General features: G+C 59.6%; 5 protein-coding genes across 5 annotated transcripts in view; 3 read left to right on the plus strand and 2 right to left on the minus strand.

The window, feature by feature from the left end:
• Window positions 1–6,185, plus strand: part of VOLCADRAFT_30322 (uncharacterized protein) — a gene marked incomplete at both ends in the record, with an annotated part of 9,683 nt that extends 3,498 nt beyond the window's left edge. The window contains 11 exons of the mRNA XM_002946346.1: window positions 522–655; window positions 1,037–1,164; window positions 1,436–1,638; window positions 2,317–2,443; window positions 3,037–3,209; window positions 3,334–3,469; window positions 3,930–4,131; window positions 4,492–4,658; window positions 5,155–5,241; window positions 5,564–5,680; window positions 5,994–6,185. Coding sequence (XP_002946392.1) covers window positions 522–655; window positions 1,037–1,164; window positions 1,436–1,638; window positions 2,317–2,443; window positions 3,037–3,209; window positions 3,334–3,469; window positions 3,930–4,131; window positions 4,492–4,658; window positions 5,155–5,241; window positions 5,564–5,680; window positions 5,994–6,185 — 1,666 coding nt within the window. The remainder of the gene's footprint in view (window positions 1–521; window positions 656–1,036; window positions 1,165–1,435; window positions 1,639–2,316; window positions 2,444–3,036; window positions 3,210–3,333; window positions 3,470–3,929; window positions 4,132–4,491; window positions 4,659–5,154; window positions 5,242–5,563; window positions 5,681–5,993) is intronic.
• A 3,427-nt stretch (window positions 6,186–9,612) lies between these two features.
• Window positions 9,613–10,967, minus strand: VOLCADRAFT_86623 (uncharacterized protein; the record flags this gene model as incomplete). Its single annotated transcript, XM_002946509.1, has 4 exons — window positions 9,613–9,642; window positions 9,992–10,070; window positions 10,106–10,154; window positions 10,784–10,967. The coding sequence occupies 4 exons, from the start codon at window positions 10,965–10,967 to the stop codon at window positions 9,613–9,615; spliced, it is 342 nt and encodes a 113-aa protein (XP_002946555.1).
• A 1,603-nt stretch (window positions 10,968–12,570) lies between these two features.
• On the plus strand, window positions 12,571–14,421 carry VOLCADRAFT_120286 (uncharacterized protein). Its single transcript, XM_002946347.1, has 5 exons — window positions 12,571–12,714; window positions 12,898–13,025; window positions 13,287–13,375; window positions 13,545–13,750; window positions 14,200–14,421. The coding sequence occupies exons 1-5, from the start codon at window positions 12,630–12,632 to the stop codon at window positions 14,406–14,408; spliced, it is 717 nt and encodes a 238-aa protein (XP_002946393.1). The 5' UTR covers window positions 12,571–12,629; the 3' UTR covers window positions 14,409–14,421.
• Window positions 14,422–19,978: 5,557 nt separating this feature from the next.
• On the minus strand, window positions 19,979–21,520 carry VOLCADRAFT_86626 (uncharacterized protein; the record flags this gene model as incomplete). The annotated part of the gene is made up of 4 exons (XM_002946510.1): window positions 19,979–20,321; window positions 20,474–20,669; window positions 20,859–21,007; window positions 21,165–21,520. The coding sequence occupies 4 exons, from the start codon at window positions 21,518–21,520 to the stop codon at window positions 19,979–19,981; spliced, it is 1,044 nt and encodes a 347-aa protein (XP_002946556.1).
• A 420-nt stretch (window positions 21,521–21,940) lies between these two features.
• VOLCADRAFT_86627 (uncharacterized protein) overlaps window positions 21,941–23,997 on the plus strand; it is a gene marked incomplete at both ends in the record, with an annotated part of 5,084 nt that continues 3,027 nt past the window's right edge. Inside the window, 4 exons of the mRNA XM_002946348.1 lie at window positions 21,941–21,988; window positions 22,153–22,304; window positions 23,617–23,746; window positions 23,781–23,986. Coding sequence (XP_002946394.1) covers window positions 21,941–21,988; window positions 22,153–22,304; window positions 23,617–23,746; window positions 23,781–23,986 — 536 coding nt within the window. The remainder of the gene's footprint in view (window positions 21,989–22,152; window positions 22,305–23,616; window positions 23,747–23,780; window positions 23,987–23,997) is intronic.

Here is a 23,997-nt window from a genome sequence, read left to right on the forward strand (position 1 = left end):
CAAAGGACTTGAACCTTTAACGGGCAGCATGCCCTCAAGAAAGGTCAAGTCCTTTGCCCTGCCCTAACCAACAGCCACGTCATCCCTGGAGGATAAAGGTCAGTAGACGCAGCGCCCTGATTCGAATCGTGGCTTCTGGGATGAGGGGAAAGGCCAGCGCAGCACTTCACAGCTGCAGCAGCTGCAAACAGGACCCGACCCAGCTTTCCAACCGCAGCATGACTTCCCTGATCCCGGTCCAGCGCCTGGCCGCCTCGCTTACTCCGGCGTCCACACTCGGTCACGCGCAGGACGCTCCCACCTTTACTGCACCACCACCGCTCAGCCAAAGCGCTGACGCAATATGCACTGTTGGCGCTGTCTGCTGCTCCACGTTCTAATTCCTAGGTAACCGTTTCTGGACTACTGGGAACCTGGGAACCGCCGGTTGCTTTTGGCATATCCTCAACTAAGCTCAACGAACCAGTCAATATATATTTCCCTGTGGCCCCCTCTCCCCCGGGCCCCCTCCCCGGTGTCAGGCACAACCAGCTCAAGTTCGGCAAGTACCGCAACGCCGCCGCCTCCCTGGTCAGCTCCGTGCCCGACATCGAGGAGCTGGTGACCGTGGGGAAAACACACGGGGTGTGTCCCTTCTTCCTGGGGAGGGACGCAGGTGGGGGGGAGGGGCACGGATGAGGAGGGAGGGCGAGGGGAGTACTGCGGGAGGGGGGAGATGTGTGCGAAGTCAGGGAAGCGGGGGGAAGGAGGGGAAAGCATGGAGGAGATGGGGGGATACTGCGCCCGTGTTGAACACCTCGGAAGGGTGCTTTGGGGGCCGGAGGGAGGAAGGGCCCGGGGGCCGGGGCCGAGGGCTCGAACATGTTGAGGGTGCGCGGGGTTGAGAGGAGGGTGAGGAGCAGGATCCCGCTCTGACCTCAAGGGGCCGCGGGCTTTTGTTGCTTCCTTCTTGAGAACGAGCGGGCGTCTCACCGGCGCCTTCCTCACCCCTCCCCTTCACCTACCCGACAGTCCTCCCAAACCCCGATTGCTCTAGGCAAGGAGGCCGATATTGTGTTTTTGCCGTACAACTACCTCTTGGACCCGGCCACTCGCCGTACCATGGCGGACAGCATCAACTGGAATAATGCAGTGGTCATCTTTGACGAGGCGCACAACGTGGAGGTGAGAGAGGAAACGGGGCTAAGCGGGAGGAGGATGAGCTTCATCCCTTCAGCCATCCCCTTCAACCATCCCCTTCAACCATCCCCTTCAACCATCCCCTTCGGCCACTCCTCAAAGCCCTCCTCACTCCACGGGAGCTGATATTTGCATGATGCATTGGATCCACCCCACTCGCGTGAACTCCTTCGCATTCCCCAAAGACCTCACCACGCCTGGGTTCGCGTACCTCTGTCTAAACCCGTCTCACCCCCCACTTACCCGCACACCTCAGAGTGTGAGCAGTGACGCGTGTTCCTTCGACATCACCGCCAAACAGCTGACCGATGCCATGTTGGAGGCCAAGAGGTGGGCAGGAGGGGAGACAGCAGGGCGAAGGCAGGAGGGAAGGGAAGGCACGGAGCTAAACCCGCCTATGTACGACGGCTTCATGCACTCGTTCACGGTCGCCGCATGGTGCCCGTTTCTTGTGTGTATGTCTGTGTATTTTGTGTCTTCAGTGTTTTATTGATCTGAGCGTGATGCCATGTTTCTGTGTGTCTCTGTGCCTCTGTCTGTGTCTCTCTGTGTGTGCGTGTGTTTGTCCTCTCCCAGGTGCAAGGTGGCCTGTCTGGAGCGCATTGAGCGGGGCTCTGTGGCGCTGGTGGATGTCCCCGCACCGGGGGAGGGCCAGGGACTGGACTACCGCAGGATGGCGGCGGATGTGGACCTGCTGCTGGTGGGGAGAGGGGGGAGAGGGGGGAGAAAGGAAGGGATCTGGGGGGTGCTGTGGGGCCCGGGGGTGGGAGGTTAGCGCTTGGGGGGATTTGCGGGCTGGCTGCCTGGCAGGTTGAGAAGAGAGGAGGGTTCTGGCTGGGGGGGTGCCGGTGCTGGTATTGAGCCAGGCAAGGCGGCGGCGCGGACTGAGCCCCGGAAGAGGTGGAGCTGAAAACGGGGAGGAATTCACATCCCTCCGACCCCTCCCCTTCCCTGCCGGCCTCCGTGTTCTGGCTCAGTCCGTCCGCCATACACACACATACACACACACACACACACCGCAAATCCACGTTCCCCCACCCAGGCTGTCCTCAAGCGCCTCGAGGACGCGCTCCACTCCCTGGCCGCCAAGCTGCCACCCCCCAGTCACGGTCACGGTCACGGGGGTGGTGGTGAGAGCGGCGGGCTGACCCGTCCCGGCTCCTTCCTGTTTGAGTTTCTTGGCCAGCTAGGTATCACGGCACACAGCCTGTCGGCCCTCAACGGCGCCATCGATGCGGCTGCGGACACCCTGGCCGCGGCGGATGTTGAGGCGGGGAAAAGCAACAGCAAGGCATCCACCGTTGCGTGAGAACGGAAGGGGAGGGGATCGGGATGGGCGGTGTAAGATGTATGCGACAGTGTAGGAAGTAACGAGTGCACGGCCGGGCAGGGGAGCGGCGGTGTATGGGCGTGGTTGCGGTGTGGGTGGTATGGAAAGGAAGGAGGAGGGTGGGGAGAGGGGTTGGGGGAGACGCTGCAGAAGCGCTTGGTGAGTGCAGGGAACTAGGGGTAGGGGGGGAAGCGTGGCTCGCGAGCCAAACCCACACGTGCATCAAACACCCTCACCTCACCTCACCTCATATCGCCTCATATCGCCACATATCGCCACACAGCAGCGTCCTGGTCGCACCACAACGTTTTTCGGTTGGCTCACGTTACCCGCGGGCAAAACAGAGGGGCCCCGGCAGGGCAACGAAATGCGGCAAGGAGGGAAGGCCATAAAATTGGTGCTCCCATGTATTTGCGGCCATGTCGAACAATCTCCACACCACCACTCCTTATTGCCACCCCTCCCACCCCGCCCTGGTTCAAACCCCGCACCCCTCTAACCTCTACCCCAGTCTCCAGCACCTGCAGTCGTGCCTCAACTTGGCCTTCTCCACCCTGGAGCCCCTCACGGACAGGCCGGGAGCGCCCCCCGCACACAAGGGCTTCAGAGTGCATGTGCACATGCAGAAGTCATGGGGGGCGGACAAGCTGCCCGCACCCACGCTGTCGTACTGGTGCTTCATACCCGGAATGGCCTTCAGGTGTGTGTGTGTATGTGTGTACCCTACCCTGACAGGTTGATGGCCTTCCCCGCACTCTATCCTCAACAGCTTATCCTCCCACCTGCCACATCTATACACACGCACCCCCCCCGCCAATACGCAGGCGCCTGGCGGCTCTCCGCCTTCGTTCCTTCCTGCTGACCAGCGGCACTCTGAGCCCCATGGACAGCTTCGCCGGGGAGCTGCAGATCCCCTTCCAAGTGAGGCTGGAGAACCCGCACGTCATTGAGCCCAGCCAGGTGGGAAGGGCGGTGGGGGTGGGGGGGTGGGGGAAGGTGGTGGAAAATGGGGCCCCGAGAGCTTTTGAGGGATGGGAACAGCGGATTCAGCATTGCGCAGTCGGCGGGGCCGTGTGTCACCGACCGTGTGAACCCTGGCGGCGGTCTGTTGGAGTGTGTGATATCTTCCAGGCCCTGCCGCGAAATAGAGGAGGGCCCTGTAGCGGCCAGGGTTGGAGGGAAATGCTACCTGGGCGTGTGCTGTGACATGTGGGGCTGAAATGCTGGAACACCCTCACCACTGTAAACGCCACCACCACCACCACCACCGCGCCTCTCCACTTTCTTTCTTTGCCGTTCCCACACCTGCCTAGCAGGATTAGGAGGTCTCAGTTCCGGCTTCTCGCCAATGCCTATTTCCAAGAACCGTAAAGAACCCTACCCAATCCACTCCAACCACCCGTCCTACCCCCCCCTCCAGGTGTGGGTGGGTGTGCTGCCCACCGGCCCCAGCGGTGCCCCCCTGAACTCCACATACGCCTCCCGCGACTCGGCCACTTACAAGGACGAGTTGGGCAATGCGCTGGTCAATGTGGCCCGACTGGTGCCGGACGGCCTGTTGGTGTTCTTCGCCTCGTATGCCGCCATGGACAGCGCCATAAACCACTGGAAGCAAAACGGAGGTGAGGCGACCTATCGGGGGGGGGGGAGGAGAGGGTAGGGGAGAAGAGGAGCGAGGAAGGAGGGGGAAAGGGGGATTAGTGTGTGGGTGGGGTTGTGGAGTTGGCCGGGATAGGTAGGTACCCTAGTGACCCTGTACCGACCCGGGTTCGAATCCGGCGTGGTGCGGTTCTGAGAGGGAGATGACGGGCCCTGCGGCCGCCAGCCCATGTTATCCCAATTTAAACACCCCCCAGTCCCTGCCTGCCTGCCTGCCAACATGCCTTCCACACATCACCCGGGTTCCCATTACCCCTGCCCTGCCGGTCGTCGCCACTGTTGCACTCTTCGCCACCCGCCGCCGCGGCCGCCGTCCCATGCAGGTGCTGGCGGCGTGGGCAGTACCTGGGAGCGCATCGTACGGCATAAGGCCCCTGTGGTGGAGCCCCGGGAGTCCTCCGCCTTTGGAGCCGCCATTGAGGAGTTCCGGTCAAAACTGGACGACCCAGCCACCCAGGGTGCCGTATTCTTTGCGGTGTGCAGAGGCAAGGTGAGGCGAGGGGGCGCGAGGGGAGTAAGAGCGCCTGTGGCACCTGTGGTTGCCAGGGTGGAGGCCTCGAGGGACATCCGAGGGACACTTTGTTGGGGGTGTCGCTAGTGGGTGGGGAGCTGATGGGGGCTCGTCCGGCACGCGGGTGGGCTACCGAAGGTTTGGAAGGATAGGGCCACGAATAGGGCCACGAGCCTATCAGCCCGAAAACCCCACGCACCTCCACTTCCACTTCCTCCCCCACTGCCCGCGCACAACCCCCCCTACTACCTAAGTCAGGACTGGTCAGTTATTTACAAATATATTCCTGATGCAGTTATCTGGGTCTAGTCTAAACCTGCGGAGTATCCGCCTATCTCTCCGGGGTATCTGCTTCGATCATCACTGGTTCGCCTTACCCCCCTCCCTCACCTTACCCTTTTCCTGGTCCCCCTACATTCCCTCCCTCTCTCCCTCCCTCCCTCCCTCACACACGCACACACACATACACACGCAGGTCAGTGAGGGTCTGGACTTCAGTGACCGGGCCGGTCGCGCGGTGGTCATCACCGGCATACCGTACGCCGTGAAGAACGACCCTAAGGTAACGTCAATGTCCCTTTCGCGGGGGGGATGGGTGTCACTGAGGTGGCACGAGCCCCCAAGTCGACAACGCCGGGCGTCCATGCCCGTCCACACCTGTCCTCGTGCTAGCGGCCAGCGCCTACCTCCCGCTTGTTGTTGAGGGCATCGTCAGTGGGCAATTTGCTTGTTGCGTGTGGTTTCCCGTCCCCACCCCCACCCCGCGAGTTGACCTGTTTCTGCTTTGAATCCCTCTCCCCATTTCCCTTCGTGCTTTGTTTGCCCTTCATCGCGGCCCTGTTCCCCCCTTTTGCCGGTTGGTCGGTTGGTTGTTGGTTGTGCAGGTCCGTCTCAAGCGCGACGTGTTGGACGAGGAGGCCCGGGCCCTGTCCAGCGGTTCCAGTGCTCTGGCGGGGGAGGGGGTGGAGCCGCTGACCGGGGAGGCCTGGTACACGAACACGGTAGGGACGTGGGGCGAGTTGTGTGTGTGTGCTGGGAATAGGAGGAGGAAGGGGAGGTGGAAATGGAAGGCGGCGGGCAGTGGAAGTAATGCAAGTGCGGTAAGGTTGCTTAGTTTTCGTGCGTATCCCCGTTTGTCAGCGTGTGCTTCCTCACTACGTTTAGGCGAAGGCGTGGTGAGTGATTGACCGTTGCGAAGGCGGCTCAAAAGCCTTGCCAGCGGATGCCGCGTGCCCAGTGCGGCAGCTTGCCTTCCCATCAGGAGGGCCCCTCCCTCGCTGCTCCTTCCCCGGCCTCCCCCGCCTTCCCCCCCAGGCTATGCGCGCAGTGAACCAGGCCATGGGCCGAGTCATCCGCCACCGCTACGACTACGGGGCCATACTGCTGGCGGATGACCGCTTCAGGAACCCAAACACACAGCGCAACATGAGCCGATGGGTACGGGAACACGTGGTGGTGTACGACCGCTTTGGTACGGCATCCGCCTCGCTCACAAAGTTTTTCAAGGTGGGACAATCTCGCGGTCGGGGTTTCGGGGCGAGGGAGGTCGGAGTCAAGGATGTCAATCATGGGGGTGGGCGGGTGGACGTGATTGCCAGGTGCAGGCGGGGGTGAACATCTGACAGGTGGGGAGGAAAGAGCTTAGGAAAGAGGTGTGGGGGGTTAAGGGTTTCGCTCCCCCACCCCACAAGGTGTGGCAATAGGTGGGGGCAGGGACGCGGCAAGCAGCCTTGTGGAGCTCTGGGGATTGGGTGGTAACGGAGGGCAGGGAGAGGCGCTGGCCCCTTTTCCCACCCGCATGACCCCGCTCCTGCACCGCTCCCACCGCTCCCACCGCAGGACAAGGCCAGCTTCCAGGCTCCTGCTAGGGCGCTGCCGGGGAGAAGCACCAACATGTCGGCCTTCGAGACCGTGGCGGCGGCGGGCGTGCCGTCTGTGGTGGCGGCGGGAGCAGCGTTTGGTGGCGGCGGCGGCGGCGGTGTCCGCGGCGGTGCCGGTCAGAGCCTGCTGGAGACCGTCCCGGCCGCCATTGACGTCAGCGGCATCGGCGCCCTGGCGGCAACTGGATTGGGGGGTGCAGGAGGAGGGGCCGGTCGCGGCACCAGGAAGCCGGTAGCGGCGGGCCCGTCCGCGGGGCCTGTCGGGGGTGGCGGTGAACAGAAGCCAGCCGGCGGCCTGCTGGGGCTGCTTCGGTCGGCCCCTGCGGCAGCGGACACCGGTCCCGAGGTGCCGATGGTTCAGGTGGCGGTACCGGGAAGCAGTGGCGCAGGCGGTGTGTTAGGTAACGGCGGTGCAGGCGGCGGTAGCGCGGCTGGCGGGGACAGTGCCGCCGGTGCGGGCGCAAGCGTCGGGTTATCAGCGGCGTTGAACTGCTTGGGCAGTAGCCGCAACGGTGTGCCAGGTGCAGCTGCAGCTGCATCCGGGCGGCCACCGAACTGGCTTGGGGGAGCCGCCGCCGGCCCCGCCGCATCAGCAGCAGCACCAGGCGTGGCTGGTTCAGCTTGGCCGTCTTCTATGCGGCCTTTCACCAACGGCGGCGTTGTTCCCTCGCGCAGCATGCTGGCACTGGCGGGCGGGGTGACGGCGGCGGCGGCACCGCAGCTGGCGCCGTTAGGGGCCTGTAACGGCAGCGGCACCAGCAGCGGCGCTGGCGACGCTGGGACCTCCACCGTGGAGGTGGTGGGGCCTCAGCACAAGTTGGCGGAGCTGAGGCGGCGTGCGGCGGCGGGTGGAGGTGGCGGCAGTAGCAGTCAATGCGCGTCACAGTCTCCGGAGCGGCAGCTGGACGTGGACCCCGTGGCGGATTTGTTAAGGGAAGAGGAACGGCCGGTGAACGGTGCGGGCCGCACGGCAGGCGGCCTTACACGAATCGTGTTGCAGCCCGTGCAGCCAGCGGCTGGCGTCGCAGGCGGTGGTTGTGGCGGTAACGCCTGCGGCGGTGGAGCAGCTGGCGGGGGCCTAGGCGGCGCGGCGGCGCCGGGTGTCGCGGGCATTGCCGACGAAGGGGGAAAGCTGGAGGGCGTGGGGAGTGGTGGAGCTGATGGCGGCAGCGGGGCGGCCCGTGCGGACCCCAAGGCCTTCATGACGCAGCTCAAGACGGAGCTGAGTCCCGCGGTGTTCAAGGACTTCCAGCGCCTGATGACAGCGTACAGGTAGTGTATTTCCAACATATGGGTGCTGTGTGCGTGCGTGTGTGCATGTGTGCGTGCGTGTGTGCGTGCGTGCGCGCTCTCATCGTTTGATGCATTAAACCTGCGGCAGACCTGACCCAACCTGGGGCTCACCTTGGCTCCCTAGCGCAGGATGCGTGACTTCCGATCTGACGTAGCTCTGCTCGCGCCTACCTCCACATGGCCCGCCGTCACGTTTCCTGCTCCTGTTTGCGGAGGTTCTAAGCCTGAAGGTCATACGCCGCACACTACCCTTTCTGACCTGTCATCCTCGCCCCAGGGCCAGCAAGGACCTGAACGCTTTTGTAGATGGTGTGGTGGCACTGCTGCGCGGCCCCGCCACGTCCCACCTGCTGCGAGGAGTGGCAGCCTTCATGCCGAAGACCGAGCGGGAATGGTTCAACAATGTCATCGCGGTGCACGTGCGTGCCGCAGCTGCGGCAGCCTCGGGTGCTGACGCCGCAACGGCAACAGCTGGCCAGCCGACAGCAGCAGCAGAAGCGACTGTTGGGAAGGCGGCGGCGGCGGCGGGACTTGGAAGGCAAGCCGGTGCTAGCACTGCAACTGCCGCTGCTGGCGGCACCTCTAATAAGGCCCTGGGTAAGCGGCCCGCGCCCTCGGATGCCGCAGCAGCGGCCGCTGCAGCACCACCCGGCAAGGTGCGGCCCGGTCAGCAGCCCGGTAGCAGCGTCAATCCACAACCCCATTCGCAGGCCCGGCCGAGTGCCGGCCAGGTCCGGGCCGCATCCGCGGCAGCGATGAACACCGCACTGGCAACCACGGGCACGGACCAGCTCAGCGCGCAGTTGCTGTCACGAGCGCAGTCCCAATCCCAGTCCCAGTTGGGCGGGCGCGGTGAAGCCGCGGTAGCAGCAGCCGGCTCGCTGGGCAGCAGCCGCAGCCATCCACACGCGCACCCGGCCCAGCAGCAGCAGCAGCACCCGCCGGGGTATGTAGGGGCGTATGGAAGAGCCGATCCGGCGCCTCCGCCGCCCAAGCGTCCTAACCTTGGGCCGGGGCCTTCCGGAGGCCCCAGTGGTGGGGGGCCCCGCCAGGGAGGGGGGCAGTCCTCAACAGCTGGTCATGCAGCGGCGGGACCGCCCGGCGGAAGTGTCCTGTCTGCCGCAGCAGCAGCGGTGGCGTGCAGCCTGTGTGGCAAGCGGCCGATGAATAACGCGCACGAGGGTCCCTGCGGCCACCTGGCTTGCTACAACTGCTGGCTGGTGCAGCTGGCAGTGCATTTCAAGTGCAAGACGTGCGGCCGGTCCATGAGGCAGAAGAACCTCACAAAGAAGTACTTCATGTAGGTGATAGGGTTTGGGGGCAGCAGCCAGCAGGTGCGGGGGCCCCGGAATGAAAAAGGGGGGGGGCTGTAGAGGGAAGGGGTGTGTAGCTACGTGGTTATTCCTGTGGGCAGACTGCTAGCTTGGGCTTTGTGTTGTGCTGCGTTCTTTTCCTCGGGGCTTCTGTGTATAAACATGCCGTGGAGGTGGTTTCTGTAAGGAGGTGCTTTCGGTTGGGGACAGGGCGGGGTGGGACGCTGGAGGGGGGGTGTCGCCCTCTTTGCGGTGGCGGTTGGTCAAGCTCCAGAAACCTCTGCGGCGCGCAGCACGCAGGTGATGGTTGTGACCTCTGGCGGAGAGTGTCCATGAGCGCCAGGAATGAACCCCGCTTGTTGAGTGGTGGACGCGCAAGCAGGTGGGGGCTTCGCGTCGGTGTTGGAATGGGTCGTGGGGAAAGGGCCGGGGGGGTAACGGTGAGTGTTAAAACGCAGGAAGTAAGTTCCGCAGGGCCTGCGGCGGCAGTGTATGTGGGGGGGAAGGGCCCAATGGGCAGCGCCGCTGGAAAGGGCGGTCTACCCGTTGGTGGTGGTGGTGGGGGTGTAGTGCTGTAAATGTGTTCTGCGCCATGTAGCGGTGCAGGCGGCGAGGTGCAGGTCATCTGGAAAAATGGGTATCCTCGTTCGTGTACGGCTATGGGATACTGCGTTACAGATCAGTACAACAACGGAACCTCATGACCTCCGTCGTGAAGGTTTGTGTGGTGTGATTGATTTCGTTGGAAACGGATCGCACGTGATGGTTTCATGTACATGTGGTATCAAGCCGTGGCATGCCATGGGTGGGAGCTGTGCGGGCTTACCGTTAGGGTCATGGCGTTCTCGAAGGCACCAGCCTCGGTGCCGTGTATCGTATTGGTTGTGAGCGCGGCGAGCTGCCAGCTTCAGGCATACGGATAGACCGTATACAGCCACACCTGGAGGCTGCGGACGATAACTCTGGCTCATGGCTTCTCGCCATGCTGCCTGCCGTGAAGCAGGGGGGCATTTACAACGGGAAAGAACATTACGTTAATTTGTCAAAACGCTAACCTAAGATGAGAGTTTTGTGGACCACATACACCAACGCAGTACAAATTTTGAAAGGTACAATCCCAAACGAGACACCCCTGTCGAGGGCACTACTACTACTGCTGCTGTGTTACAAGTTCCACAGGTACGTGTGCGGGGGTCGTCCGTAAAAGCCGAGCGTGGCCATGGACGTCCATGTCCCGTCGAGTCCAGTGCGTTTGTCGGTCTGCGGGGTAAGTCCAGGAACTCCAGGTCAGCTATCCGTCTGTGAACCTGTGACCGCCACCCGCGCGGCACCTTTGGTAACATGTAAACCGAGTTGTGGAGTGGAGCACTATTCGAGTAGTAGTACAGTAAGTGCTCTTCCGTGAGTGTTGATAAAATTATTAAACCTTGCTACCACTGTTGTTACCGTGAATATAATCAGGCGCTAATCGATCAACGGGTCACGCTATAAGCCAGGTATGAACATAGACGGTATCCCCGCCCTGCCCAGAAAGCTTGTATGGAACATAATACACAGGAAGGTGTGGTGTAATGAATGGCCCAGCAGCAACCCGGTGGTCAGTCGCCCGCCCACCCACCCAATGGAGGCAACGGCACGCCAATGCCTTGGCATGGCAGCACGTATAAGCTGCGAAGGTTGATCAGGTACTCGAATGTGCCCTCGTCAAAACTTGAGTTGATCCCCGACCAGCCCCTTGCGACCCCGCGGAGTGAGGCCCCCACCGGCAAGCTCACCAGTAAAAGGCTACTCGTCGTCTTCATGACATCAGCTGCTGCAACGGCCCACCCACTCCGCCTATTCAGATCCGTCCAACGGTGCAACTTTCCAAAAATGCAAACGGTTAAGAGTTGGTCAGCCGTAATCCTAATTAATCTACCGCTGCTGAGATGATTTTTCATATTCCCGGAACTGGTGTTGCCAAGGCAGGCCGTGTGCGGCCCGCCTGCCCAAGCATCGCGGTACGTACCGACCACACGGACAGCAGGCGACTGCGGCATCGGTTTTTATGCCTTACGGGAGAACCGCACGGGAGGGCGTGGTGAAACCCCGCGCTGAAGGAGTGCTAGTCCCTGTATATGTGATGTATATGTGTCTGCTCCTCACTGCTGCTGCTGGGCTGCTGGACCTCTTGTGCGAGCCATGGCTTTTTCTCGGTTTTGCATTGGGGTTCCCTCTGAAATGTCTGTTGTGGTTTCGGGCATGGATTGTTCATGTGCAGTGCACAGCCCCTGGCTCGGTACTGCACGGCACGGCATCTGGCTGAATCTGGTTACCAATGGAATGTGGGCAACGTCCAGGAGGAGGATGCGGTTCAGGACTTCGGCGGGATATCTACAAACGAAGCGGTGACTCGTGGGGCTCGTGAGGTTCAGACGCGATGGAAGTGCGGGTGGGGTCATCTAAGGGTGAGGAGGTAACGTATGACGTCTCAGGCGGTATGCGTGATCTAGGCAGCTGCCTGCAGGTTGCCCGCCATAGCCGTCAACGCACGTCCTCCCGACCATTCCGCCGCTTGTCGCACTTAGCTGTTGGCCTTCCGTTTCCATAATCTCGTTATGTGCGTGGCCACGCACAGGCCGGCTTTTGTAAATATGGTAAATGTAATAAATTAATGAAATGAACAGAAGATGTTACTGCGGATTCGACTGGAAATACGAACGCAAAGCAGCCACGGGGTTGTACGAAGCCTTTTTTGAGGATTGGGAGTCCGACCTCTCTCGAGTCGGACGCCTGCCTGAGAGAAGCGCAGGTGTGTTAAGGTGTGGAAGAGCCGACTGACTCCATGGACGGTTTGGAGTTGGTAACACCCGTATCGTGAGTATGCGAGCGTAAGAGTTGGTGTAAAGCTGATTACCTTAACTTCCTGGATGCCGCTCCTTGAATCAACTTTTTCGTGTATTACATGTCGCGTCTTTGCCCATAGCGCTAAAAGAGTCTGAACCACCAGATGCCAGCATCGCAAATGGCCGAGTTTTCGCGGAAAAGAAGGGACAGATCCATGATAGGAAATCGGAGCGGGTCCCCGCCGCCTCCCCCGACACGACGGAAGCCTGCTTAGGACATTCTGCCAACTGGCGATCAAACACACTTTACTAACTGATCGCAACCTGTTGGATTTCTGTACGTTGATGTTATGCTGGGAACAAGCGCATCTAAATTAGCAGGCACTGCGACGTAAAAAATGGCAGATGTATGAACGGTGCACCTCAACAGGCAGTTCGTTGATAGGCAAATCACATCACGCATGGATGAGGTAATTACGATGCGCTTGGGTTGCGCCCGCCAAACGATTGTTGCTCCGTGCTTACGACGCTACTGATGTTCTTTTCTGACTACGTATGTTTGACTACAGGATTATATATTATCATTTAGTTCCAGCTTAATAGTCTAGTTTGAAACAGGGAAGTGGTAGCAGTATCCATATGTTACCTTTCCGAATGATTCCCGGACGTTCGGTGGTCGCTCTGGCGGCGCTTCTAGGCTTGTTAGCCGTCCATGTAAATGCAGGTAATCATCATTATGATGTATGGGACCTGGGGTGGCAGCATGTCTTTATTCCGTGCGCTGTTGCGCTTGGTTGCAGTTCTGCGGAAAATGAGTACTTTGTGCGTCATTGGCACCCGAATATGACTAAATTACAGCAAATTTAATGAATGATATGGAAACGTGTCATGCACTTAATGTCTGCAGGCTCACTTAACTGCACCGCAGTAATGTTCCTGAGGAGCAACTACGGCGGCGAGACCTTCACAATTTCCTTAGCACCCCAGGGTCAAACAGGCAAAACTGTGATTCCAGATCTCGCTGCTTTACCGAAGGTAAGGGAAATGGCCTTTGAGAAAAAGGTTGACCAACATGTGATGGCAAGAGGCTGTCCCAGGCCGCCCTGGCCCGGCACAAAGCAAAGTAGGCTTCCCTAGGGCCACACATATGCGCTATCACACCCCCTGGGCAATTGATCACATAATGGACATGGCAATTCACCGCTCGAACATCATTTTGCCCTGCCTTCCCCACGCTGACCGACCGCCCTGGTACCGTACGTGGCCCCTTCCTTCCCTTCCTCCCCTTCCCCCCAGCCCGCAACGTATCGCTCCTGGGACGACTCCATCAACTCGGCCCTTCTCGAGTGCGTCTGCACCGGTTCAGACTGCTCAATCGACTACGCGTGAGTCACAAGAATCAGCACCGCGATCGCCGTTATGACCGCAACACGCAAATTTGCTTTCAGAATAGTTTTACTCCCTAACCAACCAGACTGCAGAAACGGAGCTTTTGGTAGTTGTAAGGACGGATCCCTCTAATGGAAGCGGCTCCTCGCCTTTTCCTATCCACAGGCAGGTGACTTTGCGCCTGTTTGCGGAGCCTTACTGGCGGAAGAACGGTGGGGGGGACAAGATCGACGTGCGGTGCGCGGGAATGCCCAACATGCCCAGTTGCGCGGGGCTTCTTCCGGTCATGCCAAAGGGCTGGGGATCCCGAACAAGTGCTGTGGCGCTGCTGTACAACCTGACGAGCTATGTGCTTCCCGTCAAACTCCCCAGTAAGTGGGTAGCGGGGTGATGGGGGCGATCTGGGGGCTGGTTGGGGTTGGGCTTGGCTTGGAAATGGCACCTTAGGAGGCCCAGTACGTTCGTTCCCAGTGGGGTTGTGTGTGCGAGGTAGCTGGAGGTGCACGAGGCAATGGCAAATTGCCGTGTTAAGTGCTGTTTTGGGGTGCTCATGAGACGGTTGCATTCAAGTTCGCGTCGTGCACTTTGGAGAGAGGCGGACACCGACACGCTGCAGGGCGAGCTGGGCTTGATTGCTGGTCGCTGAACCACCACAGACCACACATTTACGTCAGCTATACACACAGACACACGCGGTGCGGGAGCTACATTGGGTGTACGGCACTGACCGGGAGGAAAGTGCATTCCCTGGTTCACACACGCGATTAACTCTTGACCAATCCCCCTCCCTCCCTGCACCACCATTCCAATCCCAAAATAGGCTCTCCCCCTCCGGCAACGCAGCCCAGCCCCAGCCCCAGTCCCAGCTCCAGCCCAACCCCAACCCCAAGCCCCAGTCCCAGCTCTAGCCCAAGCCCAAGTCAAAGCCCAAGCCCTAGGTCGTCGCCCTCACCGACGCCCTCGCCACGCTCGCTGAAGCCACCGTCCCCTACAAAGCCAGCCACCAGGAGCCCCCCTCCTAGGGCATAGATCCCTGCTCCATGGACAATCTACTCGGGGTAGTCCAGGACCACTCCCACGACTGATGGGAGGAAAGGTTACTTGCAGGGGCCCCGATGTAGGACCCGCTCGCCCCACTCACTACCGCTACGGGCGCCAGAAGGGGCTCAGGGGATGGAACACCTCGTGCGGGGCTTTCTCCATCACCCAGCCGGTGGCATTGGCAGCTGCGGCTTTTGTGCGGCTTACGCTCGGAATGCGTATAGCGGACGGACAGGATATTATATATCTAAACGTATTGTGTATATTGCACTATGCTAGGCTTCGGAGGCGTTGCAGGCCCTGATTTACCCCTTACGGTGGGGCACCCAGCATGAGCTTTACACCCATCTCCGAATGGATGGGCTTCATAGCAGGACTAGCAGCCAGTCATGCAGACCGCTCGCAGCAACCATTTTGCCATGTGTTGAGATGGTTGGGACGAGTGGCAGGCAAAGCAGGTAGACCTCCAGCACGGCATATGTAAGTTTGTGTTTGGAGGCGCCGCCGTACCGGTTCCTTACCATTATTTGTGTAGAAACAGCTAGGGGTGAAGCCGTTGGCGCTTGCGACGGTGCTGCTAGAGCTGGATTGCTTGTCGCAATCCTTGCCGGGTGAGAAGCACGGTTGCAGCGCAACAATACGAAGCACCTGGTCGGCGCTTTTGGCGTGTTCGGTCGGTGAATTGTAATGTGTTGCACTACTGCTCTAAGACGATTCCGCAACAGCTTTCGCCAGCTGCTGCGCCGGAGCTCCACACAGAGCAGACTCAGCACCCCGCCCGTGCATCGACCCCGTGTTCGCCACTGCTACCTGCCAAGGCCACCCTCACGCCGGTGGGTGTGCACACACGCGGCCCCGTGACCCCACAGCACCACCGCCACCTCTGCCAGGCATGGCAGAGGGTTACGAGAGGCCAGGAGATGTGTCCCAGGGTGGGGCACCGGGATGCGGATGACGAAAGTATCGGAGGGGGATGAGGGGTGTTTGTGTGTGTGTTACATGGTCGTGTGGTGTGGTCCCCGTACCTGCCAACCGCCCAGTATGAGCCGAGGGCTCAAGGGCTGCCAAATCGCCTATAAGTAGGGTTGTTCCTGACATTAGAATGTTTTCCGTTCTAATCTAATTCTAATATTAGTTCTAATTAGAAATTAGGATCTAATATTAGAAGACGCTCGACAACTTTTCAGGGAGGGGTCCGTTGAACCTGAAATTTTGTATAGGCCATCACAGATGTAACCGCACGCATTTCCAATTAAATTTACTCCGGTCGGGTGCCTGGGGAGGGTACCTACCAGCCAAACCCACGCCAGACTTGCTATGGAAACAACCAAGAACGCCGCCAAACCTGTCCTTTTAAGTCCCTACTTGCACAGAATCACCACATAACTGCCGGGGGAGTGTTTGCTCGCTAAGGGGAATGCAAAAACACAGAGAGGAAGGGCTAATCTGGTGCCTGCTAGCCAAACCCACGCCAGACCGCTGCGGAAACAACCAAGAACGCCGCTAAACCTGTCCATTTACGTCCCTATTTGCACAAAATCACCACATCACTGCCGGGGAGTGCTTGCTCGCTAAGGGGAATGCAAAAACGCACCTCTATCTGACATTTTCGTGTAAAATGCACGCAGTAGAACCGCTGATGCGCCTTAAAGCTACGGCTTTCCGGCCGTTCTAATGTCCGTACGACATTAGGATGTTCTAATACGTTCTAAACGGGGTCTTCTAAAATTCTTATTAGATTCTAATTATATTTTTTCTAATATTAGTTCTAATGTTCTAATGCCGGCACAACCCTATCCATACGTCGTGCCCTAGATAATCCAGGAAACGGAGGACTAGCGAACCCCATCCGCCCCCTTCGGAGTTGGAGAGAACCTCTACGATCTCCTGTTGCAAAACTTGGTGTGCAACAAACCCACGATGCAAACGGACACGGTTCCAAAACCTCACAATCTGCTAGAAAACGGGGTAGTGTAGTGGTAGCCGTGACAATTCAGTGAACGGGTGGCGGTGTGCTGGTCTAGCAGCTCTCACAATTTGGCGCATGAACTACACCTGAAGCTGCACCGCTCCATCCTTCAGACATGCCTCAAAAGGCTCCTCTGCACGGTTACTAGTATCACTCCGCCTCCTGAACCTGTCCAAGACTTCAGCTAGCATAAACGGGCCCCGCACTTAACAACCGTACAACAGTGTGGCTCGTACCTGCGTATCAAAACACACGAGGATGTGACTCCCTGCCTTGGGTGACTCACTGCCTTGGGCCGCGGGGGCCTTACAGTACCCCCAGCATGCGGGTGGGTTGCGCCGGGTGATGATGATGCATCCGATTGCATGCGTGAGCGACCCTCACCCTTAGGATGTAAGGATAAGGGCCCAACAGCCTAACGATGTTGACAGCAGAGGAGGTAAGTGCTGGTGTGTGCCTCCACTCCTCATCGGCACAGTGCTGATGGATTGCGCGGCCTGTCTTTCACGACAGCAAGATTCAGCAAGGAGGCTTCTTGAGTCGCTGGGCACTACTGTGTCCTCTGCGAGCCCACCTGCCAATCTTTCGACCGGCGGGAGGCACTGGGTCATGGAGATCGTCCAGGTACGCAACGTTTTCTTGCCTGTGCTTAATTGGAAGAGCATGCTTAACCCGCTTGAGCTTGGGTAAGGTAGGGGCGAAATGCCACCGGATATGCTTACAACCCTATGGCACTGATTGGGTCGGCAACCCCTGGGTAAACTACCCTCAACCCCTGGTCCTCGACGATGGCCTTGACCTTGGGCCCGGTTTTGGAGGATGTGCGGAGGTTGCAGCGGTTGATGTGGGGTGCTCGTTGTGCAGGACAGATTCGCACGAGTGCAACGTCCACCTTAGTGGCCGCAGCCCAGAGCAGGGGCAGGGTCTGATGCAACGCCTTAAAGAAAATGAGAAGAAAGAGTTCTGAACAAAACCTAAGAACTTAATTATCATCCGTAAGTGCTGCCGGATCGAGTCCAGGCAAGGGTGCCTTCAGGGGTTGCGCATCCATTTTAATCGAGGGTTTGGCACCACTGGTAAGGCGCGACCATTGCCCCTGGGAGATCCCGGGATCGGTACCCGTTAGGGTCAAAAGTCTTTCCGATGGTGGAAGGCATTGCGCCCCTAGTTGATGGACTTTGACTGTCCATAAACGTCGTGAGCACACGAAGGCAAAGTTATATATAGTATGTATGTATGTTGTTACAGGGTGGTTAACTTCGCCAGCGGCCCCCCCGGGGCAGTCCCTGCTCTCCCCTGCTAGAGGGGCACCCTAATCCGTCACCCCATCCGACTTCAGAATGTATTCGTTGGGTTCGGCAACTCACCACCAGCATCCAACCAAATCTAGCGGATCAACGGCGCATCAACTTAGTTCCTGTATGTATAGTCTTCCATTAGATAACTATCTCACATGGTATGTACAAATATGTACCCTTATGTACACTGTCGGCACCATCAACACCGCTGCATTGCACCAGCCGCCGACCAGTTGCTGGCTAGGCCTCTGCACCACATCAGAAGCTAGTCGTTCATGTGGTACCACCCCTTGATCACGCCACTTCTTCACCGCCACGTCGAAGCGTAACGTGCGCAGGTCGTACAGCTCCTGTGTGAACATCCTGACGCAGAGCGCCAGGTGCTCGTCCAGGCGGTTGCGGACCTTGCTCTGCACGAAGTTCATGGCCGAAAACCGGCGCTCGTCCTCCACCGACCCCGGCACCATCACGAACACGAGCTTGGCCAAAGCCACGCACTCCTTTAGGCTCTCCGCATGGACAGGGGCGTTCTCCAGCTGCTTCCAAAGCTGGATGGTGGGGCTCTCCTCCTGCTCCTCACGTAGCTTTCACTGCACGACCTTGCTGCCAGCAGCCGCCCGCTCCGTCGCAAGCTGCTCACGCAGCTTGGCGGTCTGCCCCCGAATCCGGGCCAGTCGCTGCTTGGTTGCCAAGGCCCGCATGAGCTGCTCGAACTCTGTGGCCTTGGCATCCAATGCCGCGATGTTGAGCTTTGGCGGCACTTTAATCCCGTCGTCCAGCTCGCACTCCTTGCCGTAGTGGGTCTTGATCACCTTCAGCTTTGACCGGAAGTCTGCTGCTGTCGGCCTGGCCTCCCAGTACTCGCTGTAGAGGATTTGGAAGGCGTCCATCAGGGCCGTGGGGGGGAAGCGGGCCTCCAGCTCGTCGGCCAGCACCTGCACTGCGGCAGTGTTTTTTGGAGAGCTCGTGGCTTTTTAGCGTGGCCTGCCTGGCATCCATCGTGACGTCTCGCCGCCGGCTGAGGGAGCAGGGACCGCACCGGAAACGGTCGTGCACCTCGCCAGCCTCCACATCTGGCGCAACACACTCAGCCCATTCGAACAAAGCTGTCCAGTGCGCCTGGAAGCGATGCACTCCCTCGTTCTCCCGCCAGCTCCCATCGCTTTGGCCTTTCAGCACACGCTGTGTTTGCTGGCGCCGCGCCTGCTTTTGAATCACCAGCGGCGCGTGCTGCGAAGCACCCGCCCTTGAAGGTGGCGGTGGTGCCGTTGCGACATCTTGGGGCGGTGGCCCTTCCTCGACAGAATCAAGCTGGTCAGCATCTGAGTCGCTGATTGCTGCAGTTGTGCGTGGCCGCTTCGCTGGGGGATCCTCAACTTCGCTCAAATCGCTGGCTTCACTGACTTCAAGAGCGCAAGGAGGCCCGACTACGGTGTCTTCAGGAACTGCGGCATGCCTATCCTTGTCTTCTGTATTATCTAATTCTTCTTCTAAGTGTTTGAGGCATTGCGTCTGCGGAGTTTCTGAGCCGTTTGCTTTGGTCAAGAATGAACGAATGCCCCGTTGACCTAAGTTGAATGCAACAGCGGGCCGTCTCATGGTGATATCATCAAAGAGGGGGGTCCTTGTGAAGCAGCTGCCCGCGTTTCTAAAGTCCGTATGGTGTTGGAATATAAGTTGCCCAAGTACTTTTGCGAGGAACAGAATGGGGCCAGGCTGGCCAGGCGTTTGCATAATGGAATGTGAGATGAGTCGAAGCTGTTTCCAGGGCGTTTGGCGCACGGCGCAATGTATATGCAGTCATGTCGTCGCGCGCGCGTATGCAAGAACAACAGGAACCACAATTAGAAGAACAAGAACAGCCCCACAGGAACAGCGCGTGCACAGGCGACGTCGCGTCGGTGAATGCTATGATGTAGGAACGAAGAAGAATGCCTAGGTTCAAGTTCCCTGTCGCGCGTGGATGGCCATGCCAGAACAGGCAACATGATGGGTGAACTTGCACGCTACCAACTTGCCCCCGATGACACGACGGGGCGACATAGAAAGGAGCGCAGCGGGCCCCCCCCTATCCCCGAACGCTCACGCAATAGACCATCCCAAGCGCTGCTGTCCGTATGGGCAGCAGCAGCCGTTCACACACGAGTTAAGGTCGGACATGTATGCACCGTGACTGACACCCTAAGTGCGACCGTGCCCAAATTCAACAGCACCGCCCAATGTCCAGAAGCCTAGCGCCGAAATTGTGGGACCCTATCCGTCAAGCGTTAAGTGTCCAGTTGCTGTGTGGGCTAGGCAAGCGTGGCAGGGGCGTCATCGTCTTGGACTGTGACGGCGGTGGGCATGTGGGCGCTGCCGGCGCGTCGCCGGCTCATCATGTAGAAGGCTGGGCTGGCGGAAGGCGGCCCGCGCAGCACATTGTAGCCGCCCGGCCCCCGAGCCTTGAACTGCGCGATGTAGAGGGCCTCCATCTTTTGGGCCAGAGCAGGATTGGCGGTGGACATGAGGCGCGTGAGGGTGAAGTGGTCTCGGAAGGGTTGGTAGTGGCGGGCGTCGTCCTTCATCCGGCTGGGTGGGTTGCGGGCATGAGCTTGGAAGCGCCGTTGAGGGTCCCGGGACTGGCCGACGTACACCCTGCCGGTCGGTGCGCACGTGATGGTATATAGTCACGTGCGGGCGGGGGCACTGGAAAGTGGCTCGGGGGGGCTGGTTGTGGCTCGCTTGGCTGGCATGGTGGTGGCCAGGAGGGCGCCCGACGCTCGCGCCTGCTGCGCGGCCGTCAGCACCGAGAGCGCGAAGTCTTGGTCCGCCTTGAGGACGTGCCCGCGTCCATGCCGTAATCATAGATCAGCGCAATGGCGGTATCCGCCCGCAGGCTGCCGGCAGCCGCGATCCACAGCTGCATGATTGTGGCGTGCGTGGCCGTCGCTTTGTCCGGCATGTCGCCCTCGTGTATTTCTGCCGTCACGTTGTACAAGAACGCTGCACGGGCATGGAGGGAGGGAGGGTGGATGTGAGGTTGGCGGGATGGCGGGGCGGAAGTGGAGGCATGCAGGGGCGGGGCGTGACAGATAAGGATGCTGTGGCCACATGGCCGGGCAGTTGGAAAGCGGGCACGGGGGACGGCAGCTGGCGCAAGCGAGCAATGGGCAGCAAGGTAGGATGTCTTACTGCTGGCGGGCTTGGCGCCGTGCTGCGCCTGGAAGTCGTCCCTGTACTTTCGGCCCTCGGCCAGGAGCACGTTAAACTCAGTGTTGGTGTGGGTTGCGTGCAGGACGTCCTCATCGTGACATCCCATGCTTCCCAAGAGCAGTTGCTGCCTGACGGTTCGAGGGGCAGCAGCAGGGCGTGTCAAGATGGTGGATGCATGGGACAGCCAGAGAGGCGCGTGGGTGCGCAGCAGGGACGGCATGCGTTCTGTTCGGTAGGGTGCGGCACGGCAAGGCGGCTACTAGTACCGGAAGATGAGGCGCTTACTTGAAGGTGAGCGGCCGTTTCGGCACCCCGGCCGGCGAGGAGCGATCGCGGCCTCCGCCGGTTGGCGATGCTGCTGCTAACTGCGCCCACAGGTCAGCTATGTTGATGGGCGGCTTGGCTGCGGCGCCGGCAGAAGAGCCCGACGGCAGGCTCGGCGAAGGCGTGCCGTAAGCGCCCAAGTTGACGGGCGAAAGGGTCTGAGGTGGGACTTGTGATTGGCGTGCCATTTTCGGAGGGCTTGCTGCTGATGGATCGCTCCGTCGGCGTGCTGTACGTGATACCACCAGGTGTGGCTGCACAACACCGAAGCAGCTCACGGGCTGGCAGAAGCCGGGGGTCAAGCCGCTGTCTGACATGTGTTAGTCTGACATTGTCTGTCAAAGTCTGAGGGTGAACTTAAACTCCGACAGAGTGTGCTAAAGTCTGACTTGTGTTGTGCCCTTGATGCTGTGATGTGCAGGTTGCACTGACGCGGGACGTCGTCTTCAGGTGCAGGTGTGCCTGCACCCGTATTTTTCAACATTTAACGTTTTGAACAGCTTCGACATGTGCGCCTTTAAAGTGGCGGCGCTGCCGTCCGGAGCAATCGTGGCCCATCCACGGTAAGTGCGGTGCGGGGGCAAGGGTTGGCAGGGCAGACAAGGGGCATGTGTGGGAAAAGGTAAGGTGATGTGTGCGCTATAGGCTGAGTAGGCACATGTGGCACGTCCTGAACGTGTGCTGAGACCGTGGCTGCTGTGCTGTTCATGTTGCCAGGTTTGTGTACGGCTGCACACATGGATGGGTGCAGATGGTGCTGCCGTGCCATCATCAAGCAGCAACCGGTGCGTGAATTGCCAAGTACTGGTCGCGCGGGTGGCTGTACGAGCCATTTGACGACGCCGATGAGGGCCAACTGCACCAGCCTGCTGGGGCGACGGAGTTGAGCATGGGCGGCAATGTCGTGGTCGTTCGTCCCACAGCCTGTTCGACTTCGGACCTGCTCCAGGTCGCTCTACCGCTGATGACATTGTGGGAGGCAGCTTCCGATGCAGAATGGCGTCGTGGCAACGTGGCCATGAACGTGGTGCATGCCATGACGGGAGCCATGATGCAGCTGCCGCACGTGAAATGGTCGTACATGACGTTTAGGTGCACAGCGTGAGGGGCAGCCCGGCAGGATTTTGGAACTTCTGCCTCACACAGAAGGGCGGCAGAGAGCTGCAGAGAGGTAATGTGACGGAAACTACGTGTTATTCTGCTGTACTCTCCATGCCGGAATGCGGTGTTGGGCATGTGTGTGGCGGCATCCGAAACGTGCCGGTGTGTCCGGGGATGGGTAGACCTGCGGAATATGTTAGCTGCGCAGCAGCTGGGTGCCATGTAGTTGCCACTTAGGGCTTATTTTAGTGTTTAGGGACATGTAGTTGCCACTAGCGTTTTTGTGTGGCCAGCGCGGACGGGCAGCGGGTGCACCATGTGCGTCCATCGGCCAGGAAACACAGACAGGCATTGTGTGTTTGATAGTCGCGCATGGTGAAGGCGCAAACAGACCGAAGCTAGTGTGCGCGTGGAATGCATGAAGCGCTCTCGTGTGGGCAACGTGCTCGATGCGATGGCCGGCCTGTTGCAAGTTGCAGGGACATGGACGTTTGGCACGACGCCGATTATCAACAAAAAATTTAAGGAATCTATGGCATGAACTGGTGAATTGTTAGTGATTATGTGGACGCCGGTCGGCGTGGTACGGCGCCGAACATGAAGATTTGATCTGTGGGCGTAGTGGGGAACGGCTCATAATAGGGGCGCGTCATATTGAAAGGGACCATGATGCGAAGGCGTTGCAAGGATTCGAGCGACCCTGTAAGCGTTAGTGTTCTGCAAGGCAATGACTGAATGTATGCTGTTCATCAAAGCTCGGATCGCCAACCACACCAGCCTTTGCCCATTGGCGACAGATTAGCACGGATTTCCACAAACAGCAGCATCTGTCGGTTGGCATCATAGTTGCACGAAGCTGGCAGCGAACTTGTGCAGCAGCGCGCCAAAGAGGTGATGGCCCGGCGTTGGGCCAGCGCGGCACTGACAGAGCTGCGGCCTCACTTAGATGGCAATGAGGATTTTGAAGCTCAGCTACCAGCGGGTAGTTCAGCGGCAGGCTGCAAGTCGCTTGGCGACCAAGTGCGGCGTGACTTTTATCCGCACTTGAGGGCCGCTGCCGCCCCGGCCCGGGGCTGCCTGTTGTTTGTCTGCGACTGTGATGCCGGACAGTTGTCAGGCGGCCACGCGTGCACAGGGCGGCTGGAGTTGGATTGGCAGGGGTGCAAGGTTGTCGCATCAGCGCACTTGTGCAGCTGTGCAGCAAAGATCAGGTCAGGACCTGCATGTCCATTTGGAGGGTGCTGGCACTGTGCTGCTGCAACCAATGCCCAGTGCCGGACTAGAGGAAAGATGATGTGCCTCATCTATGCAGGCCCAACACCCGAGTGGCTGCCGGTGTGCAAGTGGACCGTCCGCCGGGGTGCGCCTCTGCAGTGTCGGTGCCAGATGGGATCCTGTGGTCCGACCAGCCGAACTCGTCACTGCCTGCCAGCATGACGGACGTGCGGGGCTTGAGAGCTGCTGGATGTGCTGCAGGTGGAGCTGGATGCTGCCAAAACACGGGTGATGGTCACACCGGTGCTGGGCCGAGTGCCAGTTAAGCAGGGCGACCTGGCAGCTGTGCAAGTCTGGCTGCACGACATCACGGGGCCCACTCCGGTGGTGGTGTGCAGCACCGCCCCTCAGCTCAAGCGGGCTGCGGAGGTGGTGATGGGCGAGGTGCAAGCGGGGGTGCCCAAACAGTACCCTCTTC

Source organism: Volvox carteri, assembly GCF_000143455.1.
Source record: "Volvox carteri f. nagariensis unplaced genomic scaffold VOLCAscaffold_3, whole genome shotgun sequence".
NCBI classification, from domain to species: domain Eukaryota; kingdom Viridiplantae; phylum Chlorophyta; class Chlorophyceae; order Chlamydomonadales; family Volvocaceae; genus Volvox; species Volvox carteri.

Coding starts and splice junctions, on each gene's coding strand:
- VOLCADRAFT_120286 (XM_002946347.1), top strand. CDS start 12,630: ATGTTACCTTTCCGAATGATTCCCGGACGTTCGGTGGTCGCTCTGGCG. Junction 12,715..12,897: donor AGCCGTCCATGTAAATGCAG/GTAATCATCATT, acceptor TAATGTCTGCAG/GCTCACTTAACTGCACCGCA. Junction 13,026..13,286: donor ATCTCGCTGCTTTACCGAAG/GTAAGGGAAATG, acceptor CCTTCCCCCCAG/CCCGCAACGTATCGCTCCTG.